General features: G+C 46.3%; 1 protein-coding gene across 5 annotated transcripts in view; it reads right to left on the reverse strand.

Annotated features, from left to right (window-relative positions):
• The window catches only part of KYAT3 (kynurenine aminotransferase 3), a 548094-nt gene that overhangs the window by 98618 nt on the left and 433762 nt on the right, over positions 1–15714 (reverse strand). For all 5 annotated transcript variants that reach the window (XM_078646064.1, XM_078646028.1, XM_078646047.1 and 2 more), the window contains one exon: positions 6178–6267. In XM_078646064.1, the coding sequence (XP_078502190.1) occupies positions 6178–6267 (90 nt within the window). The remainder of the gene's footprint in view (positions 1–6177; positions 6268–15714) is intronic.

The raw sequence follows: 15714 nt of genomic DNA on the forward strand, positions 1-15714 counted from the left end.
TTGCCACAATCAAGTATGCTGTACGCCCCGCTGCTTTGTTTACTGAATGTATGGGAAGCAACAGACCTGATTCATATCGAACGTACGTGAGCATCTCTAGGGTTTGCGCTGGCTAAAAGAAGTATAGCTCAGGGGTGGGGGACGGGTGCCCTACCGAAATACTCGAAATGGGCCAATGATATGGACAATGCCATGATTGCGGAAAAGGATGTGTTTACGAACAGAGGATGTCCTGTGAAGTGGGATCATAAATGGGCAAAGTGAAATTGCGCAAAAATGCTAATGACATTGATGCTCTCCCTAGTATTATAATGTGCTGCGATGTAATGGGAAAATGTGTATGGCTGCCCTCTCTTTGCTATGTTGCTGCAGAGTGGTTTTGTGACCTGTTATGGTATCATCACATTTGTTTAATACAAAAAAATATATATTTTAAAAGTATGGTCTACACCCTAAGTGAGATGGGTATGCCCAGATGTGGGTCCCTTGCTCGCTGTGCCACTGGATTCAAGCTAGCCTGGCTGATGAAGGGCGATACCCTGATACTGGTCCCAGGGTTCTTGTTTCCGGTCCAGGGACGACCTGTTTTGGCAGCTCAGGCTGGACGGTTCCCATGTGGAGCAGGGTAAAGGTTTATTTGCATATGGCTAGGTCTGTGGCTGCTGTGGCATGGTGAGCAAAAGTACAATGGTTTTAACCCATATCTCTTGACTGGTGGTGAATGTATGATTTGTTCAGTATTCCGTCCATCCTTTGTTTGTGCAGCTTTTTTCACCCTTAGGGGCCCGATTACAATGTCGTTCGGAAAGGCTCCAAATGGGATTCGGAATCTCAGAATCCGATTTGGATGCTACGTTTCCGACTGAATCATACAACTTTCCAACCGATTGATTACGTTGCCTGGAATCCGTTCGGGCTGTCCGATTCAGTTCCAAAAGGCATTCGGACAGGCAGAGTCTTTCGGAGCCGAATCTTACAGCTCTATGGACACGATTTCCGAGCAAGCGATTACGATGACCGATTATTTATTTAGAAGTTTTCTATAGCGCTAACAAGACCCGAGGGTAGCAGAGCGCTTTACAGTAAAAGGAATGAAAAGGCGAACAACAAGACACGTAACAAATAAAGGCGATCAACGAAAGACAGTTTAGGAGGAGGAAAAGTTTGTACAGTAGGACTTCTTGCTAATAGGATACAGAGATAACACAAGGTTCTGGGGATGGTTATTGATCCTAGTTACCCAGGACCTAGGGAACGGATGAGGAACAAGGATTTGAGTTGGCTCTTGAATTCCGCATAGGACGGTATGGTTCTGATATGCGGGGGGATAGAGTTCCATATTTTGGGGGCATTTCCTGTGAAGGAGCAGTCCGCAGTTTTCTTCTTTCTGGTTTTTGGTAGGATGAGCAGCAGGGAGTTAGAGCTTCTCAAATTTCTAGTTTGGCCAGCTTTTGTGAGCTTGTTTGCCAAACAGCTGTTCCGATTTGGTGTGCCCGACACAAAACTGCTGTCGGAACCTGACTTTGGGGGCCTTTTGCAGGCCCCCCTTCACCCGTAAGCCTCCAGTTGGGGTCCGTGGGGTTATCCAAGAGACCGCTCTTTCCAACCATGCACAGTGTGGCAGGCACCATGGGTTGCCTGCCACAGGGTGCAAGGTTTCCACCAACCACCCTTTTTATGAATGGGAGCCTGTGTTCTCGTTCGGAACACAGGCTCCCATTAAAGTCAATGCGAGTCCGATGGAACGATGTTGGGAAGCATAGTAGTCGGTCGGTCGGACTCGCAAAACACTATTGAGTCAAAAACTATTCCAAAACCAATTTGGTCGGAAGAGTTTCCGAACGACATCGTAATTGTCCCCTAAGTGGGATGGATATACGAATAACATTAAAAAAAGATTCCAAGGTTTTGAAATCCTATTGTTTGGTTACGTGAGTACAGTGAAATTTGGAAAGGAACATATCATTTGAACTGTAATACATAAAGATAAGGTTTGTACATGCCACAATCAAGTATGCTGTACACCCTAAGTGGGATGGTATGCCCAGATGTGGGTCCCTTGCTTGCTGTGCCACTGGATTCTAGCTAGCCTGGCTGATGAGGGGTGATACCCTGATCCCGGTCCCAGGATGCTTGTTTCCAGTTCAGGGAGGACCTGGCTTAACAGTTCGAGCTGGACTGTTCCCATGAGAGGCAGGGTCAAGACTGATTTGCATACGGCTGGGTCCAAACTGGGGTGACATGATAAGCAAAGGAACAATGGATGTAACTCAGATCTCTTGACTGGGGGTGAATATATGATTTGTTCAGTATTCCGTCCATCATTTGTCTGCACAGCATAGGAGCGTGCAGCATACTTTCAGGGTAACTGATTTACCCGGAAATCTGAATTTGTGCTGCAGTTCTCCCTGATGTTTGCAAGGGTATCTTAAGGACATCACAAAAATGATTGTGGCTGCAGGCCAACCAAACCTGAAGGGGGACCTCAGGCCAGCTTTTAAAGACAGAAGTGTGTATGAGCAAATTGTGCTACCACAACACTTGCTCCAAGGTTTTATTTTAGGGCATACCAAACCCTAACTTCAAGGTGGCAAGATTCCCTACTCCACCTTCTCCATAGGCTTTGAGGTTTGTGGGATCATCCATGGCCCCTTTTAAAACCCCTTCAAATGTTATTTCTTCTTAAAGAAGCTGCATTCACATCTACCCTTCACTAGTGGCTAATATATTTAACGCCAAGATAAAAATTGTGCTTCCACATGCTTCTGCAATGAGAGTGTGTGGAAGAGAACATAGTCAGCCATGAAGGGTGTTCTTTTTTAAATGTTGCAGAAGAGTCCTTGAACTTTCAGGTGGCTCATTTAGTGATACCAAATTGTGTACTAAGTATTACATTCAGTGATATTGCTGATTGTGCTCTGTACTCTTAATCTGTAGTAGGGCTCTTAGTTGGAGGGTTGTAGGTCATTTATTGAACTGGGACAAATAAATACAATAATCAACAAAACTCCCTCGTGACCTTTAAATTATTCTCTCAGGGTACAGCCTCTGATTCAAAGAGCAGCAACACGTCACAATGTTCTTACTTTTTTTACATTATTTTTTATTTAAATTATTTTGTATTTCATTTGATTTCTTTTTTCTTAGTACAACATTTAAAAACATACTATTTTCTCATTTGAAGAATCATTTGTTTTCATCTAAATGTACGTTCCTAAACACAATTCTACAAATACAACATATTAGTAATTCATATTCCAGGTAGAGAACACCCTATTCACAACCATTCATTCACACTCATCCCCATACACCACTTAAATTACTCAAAATCATAAAAAAGTCTGATTTCTTTCTTTATCTGTTGTCCAACATGAACCCAGATGGATGAGATTTTACAAGGATTTGGCCAACGCGTTTCGGTGGAAAGAAACAGCAATGAAGACCACCTTCATCAGGACCCTCCAGATAATTTAACTGTTCTCTATAACCTGGAGTATTAATAACTTTATATTCCTTATAGACCTTCTGTTTTACACAGTTTTTCTTGAGACTGGAATGGGAAGTGTCTCACAGTCTTGTTTCTTATCACATCATTTTTATCCACATGCAGATGTCGGGAAACTTCTATTTTCTGCACTTTCTCTTGGTTGGCTTCACACTATGCCCTTAAGTGATTCAAAGGTCGTATTCTCTTTGTTTCAACATCTGACCAATGTGTAACCGGCGTATTCTATAGACAGTTCCTCTGGCCTGTACTTTACTTCGCTCTGCCGGTTTAAGTTTCCAGAGCCACCCCGATTAACAGTTCTACTCCTGGCTTCAAGGACGCTACGATATCCAAGGTTGTCCTCATGCAATTTCCCACTCCATGCTCTCGGGCAACTGAACTGGGACAAAACCTCAGTGTTCTTTCTTTTGAGCATTTATATGCGATTGCACTTAGTCTGAAAGAAGTCAAGGAGACAACAACAGGATTTACAATTAGCAAAAGGCAATACAACCACTGTGACAATAAATCTATATAATTCTTAAAGTTTCTTTACATGGCATTATATATTTGTACTATTTTTTATGCTTTGCTTTTATAATGGCGTGAGTTTCTCCCGTGACATGAATTTTAAAGTTCATGATGCCTAATTATATCATAGGATGATTTTCGTCAAGGGTCAAACGTTGCCCCTGGTTATGATGTACTACTATCCTATAAATTGAGGTATGAAATCTAAAACAATAGTTAGTACAAAAGCACCAGAGGCAAAAAAAAAATAGAGCTGTTTTGCAACACTGATGCTGAAAAGAGTCCATCACTCGATATTTTCTGAGTACAGTAGGGGTGTTGTTCATTATCTTAGGCACTGCCCTAGATTATCGTCTGAGCATTGTTGAAGTTTTATTTTTAAATAGCTGAATTTTCCAAATTCAATTGTCAAGTATTCTTTACTTCGGAAGATTTTGTATGCCTGAATAGTATGCAGAGGCTAGTTCATTATAAATATATACAAAGAATCTCCTATATTTCCAAGGGGCTGGCAGGGTGACTTGAGAGAAGATGCAAACACACTCTTGGGCACCCGGAAGCAGGTTCCAACATCTGGCCTCGAACTGCACTGTGGTGGTAGATACTGGCCGTAGGTTTCAACACCGTATCTCAAATGGTTGGGATGACGTATCATGGCCTTTTCGGTGTATGAACAAGATGAACTGTGAAAATACATGTCAATTGCATTGCTACATCCAAAAGGACAGGTGGTGATGAGTTGTGGAAGGGGGTCCTTCCCCATTGGTTCAGGATAAGCTGAATGATTTACATTATTACAACAACTGTATGGAAAACCAAGTGTATGTGTTCCCACAATCAGGCAAACCAACACATATGGGTCTCTTTATGAATTTATGGAGTGAACCAAGACCAGCTCATCCACTTAAATTATTTGTGAAACGTTGAAGTGCATTGTGTGCCATAGAGATATTATTTAGCAGTCTGCAGAGAAAACACATAGCCGGAACCCAATGACTCACTGACAAAATGTACAGATGTGTATACTATGCTGCTCTCACACTGGGTTTCTACATAAACCAACTCCAAATACTTATGGGTCTTGACCACTGTAACAGAATGTCAGCAAGTACACAATAGAGGAACTATTGTTACATGTATTACGTTATACTTTTCTTTGTATAAAATGAATAAAATAGTTGCCCCGTCTAGTTTTGCCTTGTTCAGTTCATGATTATAAAGAAGTTTCTGCCTATTTTGTTACCCATGGCTGGTTTTAGTGCATTTAAATTGGGAATAGATGCTCTAGTGGATTTTAGGCCTGGGCGGTAAATTCCGTTCCACTCGCGGAATTTGGGTGATTTTGCGTTCCGTGGAGAACGCAAAATTGGCCAAAAGTCTGCGTTCTGTGACTTTGCAACATTTTTTGCTTATTTGCATTCTCAAAATGCACGTTTGCGAGATATTTCCCCTCGAGCACGCAAACAGCAACTGCTAACAGGAAAAAAGCATTGCGAACAAGCAATTCTGCATGTTCGTGGAATTTCTGCGTGTTCGGAGATTTTTTACCGTTTCGCAGAGATTTGCGTAACGCGATTACACAAATTCCGCCCACCCCTAGTGGATTTCTTCTCATCAACATAGTTGGAGAACCATGCAGCTGATTTTTATTCTTTTCTGTCATTATAAAATTTGTGAGGCTTTTCTTATACAGCATAAATGGTTTGTTGTTATATGATTATTGTCTGTTTTACCAGACTGTAAGGGTAGTTTAGCTGATCTATATTTTGGCAGAGCCTTAGTATTTTGGCTGACTAGTGCTCACCGAGGATAATCCATACTGTCTTTGGTTGAAAGGTTGATCAGTATTCAAAATGTATGACAATCTGAGACAACTCAGGATGGTATTTATGTAAGAAAATGATCTGGACATGTAGTTAGTTTGTCTTCTAATTTTGGTGCTGTAGACACAGCATGGAATATGTTTTTTAAGACCATGCTTAACCTGTAGTTTCTGTTCTACCTTCCTATCCTGTTCCAATATTGAACACAAACGAAATAAAAAGAGGGTTAAGCTTGAACTATACAAAAGCACCAACACAATACACATTTAACACCAAAAATAAAAAAAAATCATGAATTAAGAACAGGTAACACAATATAATGTAATTAGTACTTACTTGCAAAGGAGTTGCACAAGTATAAACTGAATTCTGCTGCACAGTTTGCAAATGTTTAATCAGATGCGGTGGACCAACTGACCAGCCAAGCTTAAGAAAAAAATAGCATACAGAATATTACTTACACATCTAAATAAGGCATACAATCCATATATGACTATACCGAGAAAACATAACTTCACATCATTAATGTCAGTGATGACGTCAAGTATCCTGTCAAAACTGGATGAAGAGATGGTATGTCCATAGAAAGGACACAGGGTCAGGTTAGGATGTAGGTGAGAACTAATTGTGTAAGGTTGGTAGTAGTAGTGGAAAGAAAAGAGGAGGGTGGAGGCTAGACAGGGAAACAAGAGAATGGGAAATATGAAGAAGGTGAAGAGGAAATTACATGAAGAGAAAGAAAAGCACATCATCCATACTCTCTTTGCTCCAATTGCTCAAATTTTCCATCTCAAATATGATTGTGTTGAATCAATGATCATCGGTAAATGGGTTGCGTCTCAATTTTCCATTTCCAAGCTCCACAGCCTTAACATTTTAGATGGTTTCATCAACTCATACTGTTCCCTTATTACAAATGTGTAATTTCTATTTTCCCATGAAGGTGCAATCCCTTTAGAATTGTAACTGCCAATCATATAATATTATGGCACGATATTACAAACCGTGAAAGGTTTACACTCTCATTACTAGTGGCCCTAAATTCTCATGGTCTTAGTAACGAGGATTATAAGGTCTGTGGAAACACATGGCAAATGTCTTGTTTCCCCCAGTGTATCTAGCTGTTCAAAACAGTCAAAGCTTCTGGAGGAAAGTGTAGGGAGGAATGTGAATCTACCAAGTGAGTCAGACCTGGAATTATGGGCTCACCTCGTAATTTCTGATTGTAAGAGGAACCTCAATATTTCACTCAGAACACCCGCTGACTCTTCACCCTCGGAAATAAGAGAACCATCGATAATGTTAACTCTGGGAGTGTGGAATTACTGGGTGTGTGTACAGTGCTCTCATATTGAGGCTCTTAGAATGGTAGTTGGGTGGAGAAGTGAGAATGGAGACCTTTGCTGCTTTCAGGCCTCTGCTGGAGGACAATAGTCAGGTGCTTGAAACATAGGACAGAAATCACATCACTTATGTTATCCATTGTTTATTCGTGATTTTGTGTGAATCCCTGAGCCACAGTGTTCTGGGGGAAATGTGTAGAAGGCTGTATATCGGTATGTAGTGATAAGTATCAACATACAAAAATATTAAATCCATAGTATCGACTAAAATTATATTCAAATGTTACATTTATATTAGGAAGTATACATTTACTAATATTATCATCTACTTACCTTAAAATAGTAGATTTGGTATTTTTCTCACCCTCTTTCTTATTTGGCTATCATTGCTTCTTCATTTGTCTCCCCCTCTATTTATCCAAGATATATTACAACCGTCTGCCTCTTTGTCACCTCTGTCACACATCTGCCTCCCCCTCTCTGCCTGTCTGTCCAAAAGAGTCTTCCTGTTCTGTCCACTTTGTTTCTTAACTGTATTTCTCATCCGCTTATCACCTCTTTCTAATACCCGACTCACCCTCTCTTTTTGTTACTTGTTCTGTCTTTTCTGCCTCTGTTGTTAGTATGTCTTTCTCATCTCTCTCACGAGTCTCAACCTCCCATCTGATTGGGGCGGGTGCTCGGGGGTACCTCAGGAGTACAACTCCCAGGTCACGAATGGTGCAATTGCCAGGATGTTACATGGGCATTCCACTCTGAAAGAATGTATTCTATTAAACATACAGTCCTACCTGTGGTAACTGCAGGCTACCAAAAGAAAACAAGGCTCATGAGAGCCTTGTTTAACTTTAGTTCCTGCCACTGGCTTTAGAATATCTGAGGCCAGAGGGTCCTAAAGGCAGTGCAGGGGTAGCAAGGGGCACGCAATAAATTACGCCCAAGACCATAGAGTGTGCAACAGATATCTGTTACATTTTAACGCCTTAAAATTCGAGGCTTTTGTAAGTTATGTTATGTTATGTTATGTTATAGACATTTATTACGCGCACAGCTGCTCCAGCAAAGGAGCGTCCTGGCGCCTGACAAGGTACCAACATAACACAGCTAAAAAGGGGAAAACCAAAGGAAAACAGATTAGGGTCGTGGAATCACAAAAAATATATATTGTTCCATCCATCAGACCCTTCTGGTCGCAGGGATATATAGGGTTATGTCGGTTTACCAAAACCATTTGATACCCAAAGCCAACAAATGAGCTGCAGCTTACAATGATTTTTCATCGTGTTTCGACAAAGCAGCAATTCATATTGTAAAATCTAATGTATCAAAACGGAGTATGAAAGAAACCGATGTTCTTCAAAAAATGTGCACAAGATACTGAGATCAGAGACCGTTTTTATTTGTACACCACTGAATTTGGAGTTAGCCATACTATACTGTGATTCAGAGAGCATTTTGTAAAAGGTGTTCATCAATGCACTCTGGCCTACAACTGAAAGTCAAATGCGCAAAGGAATCCAATTGGTGACACAAATGTTCAATTCTATGTCCGGACTGGAGGCGAGGATTATGCCTTCTCTCTTCGCTTTATTACAACAGCAGCATAAAGGTCAAACAAAACTACGTTTCCCATGAACCATAGGGAACAAGTAGTCAAAATGCAAACAAGGCAACAACCAATCAGAGTCCAAGACAGTATCCAATCGGGGGCAACCAGCCCAACATAGTCCCTTGCTAGTGTCCATTCCTCCTCTTTCTTCGCTGCTCCGCAGCAAAGCTAAGTACTCTCCAGTTTCTTTACTGTAGTGTGCTTATTGGTCATGTTTGAATGCTCTTTGCCTTATTTTTGGTGCTGGTTGCTCATACCGCAAGAGATTGTTCATTCTTGCCTTGTTTACTCTGGCGATCGTGATTCTGTGTGCTTAGCGGGTGGGGGCGTTCGCGCTGGATGCCTGAGGGCTCTTCGCCCGTTGTGTGCTTCAGGCTTACGGCGCCGGCGCGTTCATTTTTTCCCCCCCTCCCCCCTCTTTGTTTGTTGTGGTCTACGGGGGTCGCGTTTACCCCCTCGTGGTTTCTGTGGCTTGGTTCGCGCCATGGGGTCGAGGCCTCCCTCGTCCCTACGTGGCGTTAGTGGTGCTGGCTGTGCCCTAGGACCTCCCGCCGCTAGAGGGCGTTGGAGGTTGTGGGAGCCGCGACGCGACGTTTGATCTCTGTCCCAAAACGATTCAAACGTCACACGCGCGTCTCCGCTGCAGAGCTGAGCTGAACACCCGGTCCCGGTCTGAGCTGAACGCCCGTGTGGGGTTGTAGCGGCATTGGTGGCCCGTTCACGGTGTTGCCTCCGCATTGGCATTGTCAATGCTTCACTGCCCTCCGTTCCTATTCTACCAAAGGAGGGCTGTGTAGTCGATATTGTGTTGTTTATATACGCCTCAGGTGAGGTCTTGTAATAGCCTATTCAGGCCTGTAAGAGGACAGTTGCCAGACCGGTGAGCGCTCCTTGGCAGGGAGTGTACTTGTATTAATCGCCAGCGGTGTTCCCCTGGGGCTAGAACCCCCTAAATTGTGGTGCTACTCTCCCGCCTGATTTTTAGCTGACACCCAGCTTCTTCAGAGAAGTGTGGCTCACTGGTTGGAGGAGGCAGACCCTGAAGCAGAGGTCAGCCCGGGACCAGGGTTCAATTCCCGACTTGGCAGGGTCTTGAGTCCATACGTCCATGGACTCGATAATTCTCGCTTCGGTGCCTACTTGAATCACGAGTTCACACTCTGCAACTCTGGGCAATAGCTTGCTTAATCTCCACGACGGCCCCTCGCGGCGGGATGCCTGGCTTTCACCTTGCGGATGCCCTGTTGGGGTTATCTCACAGGGGAATACCAGGACGGGTTCCCTAAGCAAGCGTCGAGATGCCTACGGGTAGTCGTGCGCTATACAAGAGCGTAATCATTTCATTTCATTTCATTTCTTGGACTCAGTCCCCTGTTGAGGGCTGAGCTGTTGCCACCTGTGCCGCTTACCAAAAGCTTTAGCGACCATGGAGTATTACGATGAATACCCCATAGAGGAAGACCCCCTCGCTGAAATGCCCTGGGGAGAAGCATTTTATGATGCGGTGGACTCTTCAATCTATCAGGCTGTTGGCCAGGCTATCACCCCCCTGGAAGAGAGGCTCTCCCGCCAAATAAGCGACGCTTTTTCGCACCTAGAGCAGCGCCTAGGGGTTCCACCAACTCCTGCCACCCCTCAACCCTCTGTCCCAGACGGCACCCCCCCAGCTAAATGTGCCCGGTTCCCGGGGTTGGATTTTGACGCTTTTGAGCATTTACGCCAGGCTTTCCTGGACAGCCGTTCCGCCCAGCTGCTTCGCTCCCAGCCCCCCCTTCCCCCAACCTCCGCAGGACCCCCAGCCGGCTGACCCCGACACTAGAGGGGACCCCAACAGCGACCCAGGCCCTTCAAGACCCTGGCTTACCTTGCGCCCAGCCGCAGACCCTTCGGTCACTTCAGATATATTGGATCCGAATTATATTGTTAATCCCCGCTCTTCAGAGTGGGTTTCGGGGAAAAGGTGGCTGCTTATGTGGCGGAGCACATCCGCAGGCCATTAGAAAAAGAAGCCCAGAATTGTCTACGTGCCGAATGTCATCGCCCTTCTTTGGAGGGGAAGGTTACCCTCACCCCTGAAATCGATCCCAGGATGCATACCTTCTTACAAAAGTTCATCCGAGACCTCAAACGGGGGATTGATAGGTCCCGGCGGGCTTGCCAGGACAAGCTTCTGGATGCCCTGGGCCCGGCCACAAAGATCTTAGATATGGCAGAGGAGGCCAAAGAGTCCGGTTCTACTATTTCTCCTGAGACCCTCTCCAACTGGGCACAACAAGGGATTATTTTCCTGGGGAACGCAAATTGTGCGCTCTCTACAGAGCGCCGCCGGTCTCTTCTAATAAAAATTGATCCTAAATTGGGAGACCTGGCGGATTCGGAGGCCGGTGCGGTAGCACAGGGGGGTCTCTTTGGCGAGTCCTTCGCGAGAGAGCTCGGCAAATTTGTGAATACCTTCATGTCTCTCGATAGAGCGCAGACAAAGATCCAGAAGGTGTTCCCCGTGTTTTTTGCGGGGCCGGCCGAGGCAGGGGCCGCTCGGCCGGTCGAGGTCACCAGCAGGGTAATCACAAAGGCTCCGGTCAGCAGCAGGACCAGTCCCGCTTTGGGAACTTCTACCCCACCAGGGGTCGCAGAGGAAAAGTAAGAGGCTTCCGTGGAGGCTCCAGCAGTTCAAACTCCGGTGAGTGTTCGTCTTTTGTCCTCCAAAAATGTAGGGGTGCAGCTGGCCAACTGTTACAGGGCTTGGTTGTCCATCACACGCGATGCGTGGGTCCTTCAGACCGTGCGGGGGTTTCATATAGAGTTCCTGGGGACTCCCAAGCAATGTTGCCCCCCCCCACCCCATCCAATTTTCAAGTGTAGATTCCGCCCAGGTGGACGAAGAGGTCTCCGCTCACCTCCACAAGGGCGCAATCTCCCAGGTTGCCCGTCACCCAGAGGGGTTTTTAAGCAACATTTTCTTAGTGGACAAAACGGATGGCGGAAAGCGGCCTGTCATAAACTTAAGTGAATTCAACGAGTGGCTTGTGTATCGCCATTTCATAATGGAGGGGATTCACCTCCTTCGGGACGTGCTTCGTCCCCACGATTGGATGGTCCGCTTGGACCTCAAAGATGCGCCCTTGGTGATTCCCATTTTCCGGGAACACAGGAAGTTCCTGCAATTTCTTTGGCAAGACCGCGTCTACGAGTTCACCTCGCTTCCTTTGGGCCTTTCGTCGGCCCCATGGTATTTCACCAAGGTCCTCAAGCCAGCGGTGGAGTTTTTGCGCTCCAGGGGCGTCAGGATGATCGTATATTTAGACGATCTCCTTTTAATGGCAGAGTGCCCGCGGCGCCTGGAGGCGCAGCTTCAGATGGCAATAACCCTCTTGCAGGACCTCGGGTTTGTGATCAACAGAGACAAGTCTCTTACATCCGACCCAGTCTCTTACCTTTTTGGGGTTCGTCATCGACTCGACAGCTTCTACGCTGAGTCTTCCTCCGAGGAAAATTTCCAAAATCCGTCACTGGTTGCGCCGCGTTCTGGCCAAGCGGCATGTGTCCCTCTGCCAGTTAGCGCGGATTGTAGGTCTTTTATCGGCTTCCATCCAAGCCATATTTCCGGGCCCCCTGCACTACAGGGCGTTGCAGCGCCTGAAAGGGTACTTTCTGCGGAAAGGGTTCCCTTACTCCCACACGGTGTCCCTGACTCCCGAGGCGAGGGCCGAGATCCAGTGGTGGCTAGACCACATGGAAGCCTGGAATGGGCGTGCAATTTTCGGCTCTACACCAGATCTGGTGATCGAGTCGGACGCCAGCAGAATCGGCTGGGGAGCGCACTGCGGGGATTTGGCCACAGGAGGCTTATGGTCTCCAGACGAGCAGAGATTACACATCAACTGTCTGGAGCTTTTGGCAGGCTTGTTTGCCATATGGAGGTGGATGAGAAATTTAGTTCAGTCATGCGTCCTCTTGAAGATGGACAATGTGTCAGCGGTGAGGTACGTGGGAGGCACCAAGTCCCGGGCACTCTCGGATCTGGCGGCGAGTTTTTGGCAGTACTGCCTAGACAGTCAGATTTCGGTCACGGCCGAGTACCTCCCGGGTCGGCACAACTTGGAGGCGGATTTTCAATCTCGGCACTTCCGCGACTTCAGCTTGTGGAAGCTGGACCCGTCCGTCTTTGCAGCTTTGAACGCTCATTGGGGCCCTTTCACGGCGGACCTTTTTGCGTCCCGTCTGGACCACAGGTCCCTCATTTCTTCACTTGGAGGCCAGATCCACTAGCTGTGGCCACGGACGCATTTCTCCAGGACTGGAGATTGGAACGGGGGTATGCCTTTCCCCAGTTTGCGATGATCATTCGGACCTCGGCGCAGGTCCGCAGACAAGCGGCAGACCTGGTGTTGATCTCTCCCCTATGGAGGTCTCAAGTGTGGTTTCCAGTTCTTCTGGAACTTTCCTGGGATTTTCCAATTCTACTCTCCCAGTTTCTCGCTCTTCGTACGGGTCCCGAGGGGGATCATCACCCGCTGGTGTTAGCGGGCTCTCTGCAGCTCATGGCGTGGCGGATTTCCGGGGCCGATGGAAAACCCCGGGCCTTTCGACAGAAGCTGAGGACCTCATCTCAAAGGCGTGGGCAGACAGTACAGTGAAGCGAAAGAGGTCTGCATGGGGCCGGTGGTCCCGTTGGTGTCTGCGACGGGGTCATGATCCCTTGGTCGACCGACGTTATTGCCGTGGTGAATTTTTTGGCTCACCTAGCTTTGGCCGGTCTGGCCTACAGGTCGATCAATACTTTTAGGTCGGCAATTTCGTCCGGTCATGTTTTGGTGAATGATTCCCCGGTGGGGGAGCATCCCTTGGTGTGCAAGCTGTTGAGGGCTATACGGTTGTCACTGCCCCAAAGCATCGGTATTCTGCCTTGTGGGATGTCAACCAAGTTCTTAACTTGTTTCTCTCCTGGCAGCCCAATCGTTATCTGTCCAGGAAAGAGCTTTCAGCAAAATTAGCTATGTTGCTTTGCCTGGTTTCCTGCAGGCGGGTTTCTGATGTCCGGGCCCTGGACATTACGGGGAGAGTTTTTTCTCCTGAGGGAGTGACTTTTACTCTCCTGCGTCGCACCAAGTGCCATACTAGAGTCATTTCATACCCAGCATTTCCAGATTCTCCTAAATTGTGTGTGGTGCGTTGCCTCAAAGCGTATGAGGAAATGACGGAGGAATTCCGTCCCCCTGGAGAGCGCCAATTTGCTGATTTCGCTCCGGATGCCCTTCAGGGCGGTTTCCTCCCCCACAATTGCAAGGTGGATTCGCTGGGTTATGCAGGAGGCGGGCATAAGCCTGCGGCACTCCGGCGCACATTCCGCTCGAGGAGCAATGGCTTCCAAGGCGTTCAGCGTTGGGGCACGCCTAGAGGATATCCTTAATGCGGCGGATTGGTCTTCGGACTCTACCTTTAAGAGGTTCTATTTCAAACCAGTGCTGAATATGGCGCAACTGGTGGTGGGCAAGCTTTAAACAAGCATAATCCTCGCCTCCAGTCCTGACATAGAATGAAAAATGTCCTAGCTAACGTAACGGAAAGTTTCAATTCTATTAAGGACTCGGAGGTGAGGATTATCCCGCCCATGCTCTCTTGGAGGAGACCCCTCCCCGTACTGGAGTAAGTACCTGTTTTCAATTTCATGAAGTTTATTGCAGTGATATTCTGTATGGTTAAGGTTTATGGAAGTTATATTCTGTATGGTTTTAACGGGTTGTTGACAGTGCGATGACTAACGCCTGCCTGTCCTTTCCAAGTGTTGACGTTCAGAAGCAAGATGCCTGAAGAGTATGGTCCAGCTGTCGTCGCGCTCCGAAAGAGGAGGAATGGACACTAGCAAGGGACTATGTTGAGCTGGTTGCCCCTGATTGGACACTGTCTTGGACTCTGATTGGTTGTTGCCTTGTTTGCATTTTGACTACTTTTTGCCTATGGTTCATGGGAAACGTAGTTTTGTTTGACCTCCATGCTGCTGTTGTAATAAAGCGAAGAGAGAAGGCATAATCCTCGCCTCCGAGTCCTTAATAGAATTGAAACTTTCTGTTACGTTAGCTAGGACGTTTTTCATTATTCTGTAGTTCCAAGCATCTCCCTATAAAAACAATACCCCACTTGTGTGGCTGGCCATGGTCTCCATGACAGAAAGAACCCTAAAACGAGATATGGAGACAGCCCTTATCACCAATCAAAATCAATTCTTTTTCACAAAGTAGGTACCTGTAGAATGTGAGCCCGAGCTTGTCCACCACACCTAGGGAAACCTCCCAAACCCGAGATATTTCTGAAAAGTAGACGCTCACTGGAGTTCATGGTCGTCTGACTCTTGGATTCCACATTTTTTTTTTTTAACAGAGAAGGCCTTGCAAACATCACTCATTTTCCTCATATTTCTGTGAAAGACCGTTCCGGAAGCTGTGTGGATTCAAAACATATGTGCCACCCAACGTTCCCACAGGTCTAACAATAAAAAATAGTACAGCATGATGTGGCTGGGCTTAGCGCCTGCAGCTCAAAAAGCACAAAAATTGACATGGAGACATCACATCTCACTTGGTAAAATCCACACTTTTTTGCAATGTCGGTAGAAGTGGAATTTGGGCTTTTGGCTCAGTCATCACCCCTGGAAACCTACCAAACCAACACAACTCTAAACAAGAGACACCCAGGGGAGTATGACTTGCATGGATCCCACAAGGTTTTGTCTATCCAGACAGTCTTGCAAACCTCAAACGTTGGCTACATACACCCATTGTCCTCCCATTTCTGAAACAAAACGTTCCAGAAGCTGGGGATCACAAAATGACTACAAACCATCATTCCCACAGGTCTCCTGATAAAAAAAATGGGACCGCTTGCATGGCTGGGCCTAGCGCCCGCTACAAGAATGGAACAAAC

Source organism: Lissotriton helveticus, chromosome 1_1, assembly GCF_964261635.1.
Source record: "Lissotriton helveticus chromosome 1_1, aLisHel1.1, whole genome shotgun sequence".
In the NCBI taxonomy this organism is placed as follows: domain Eukaryota; kingdom Metazoa; phylum Chordata; class Amphibia; order Caudata; family Salamandridae; genus Lissotriton; species Lissotriton helveticus.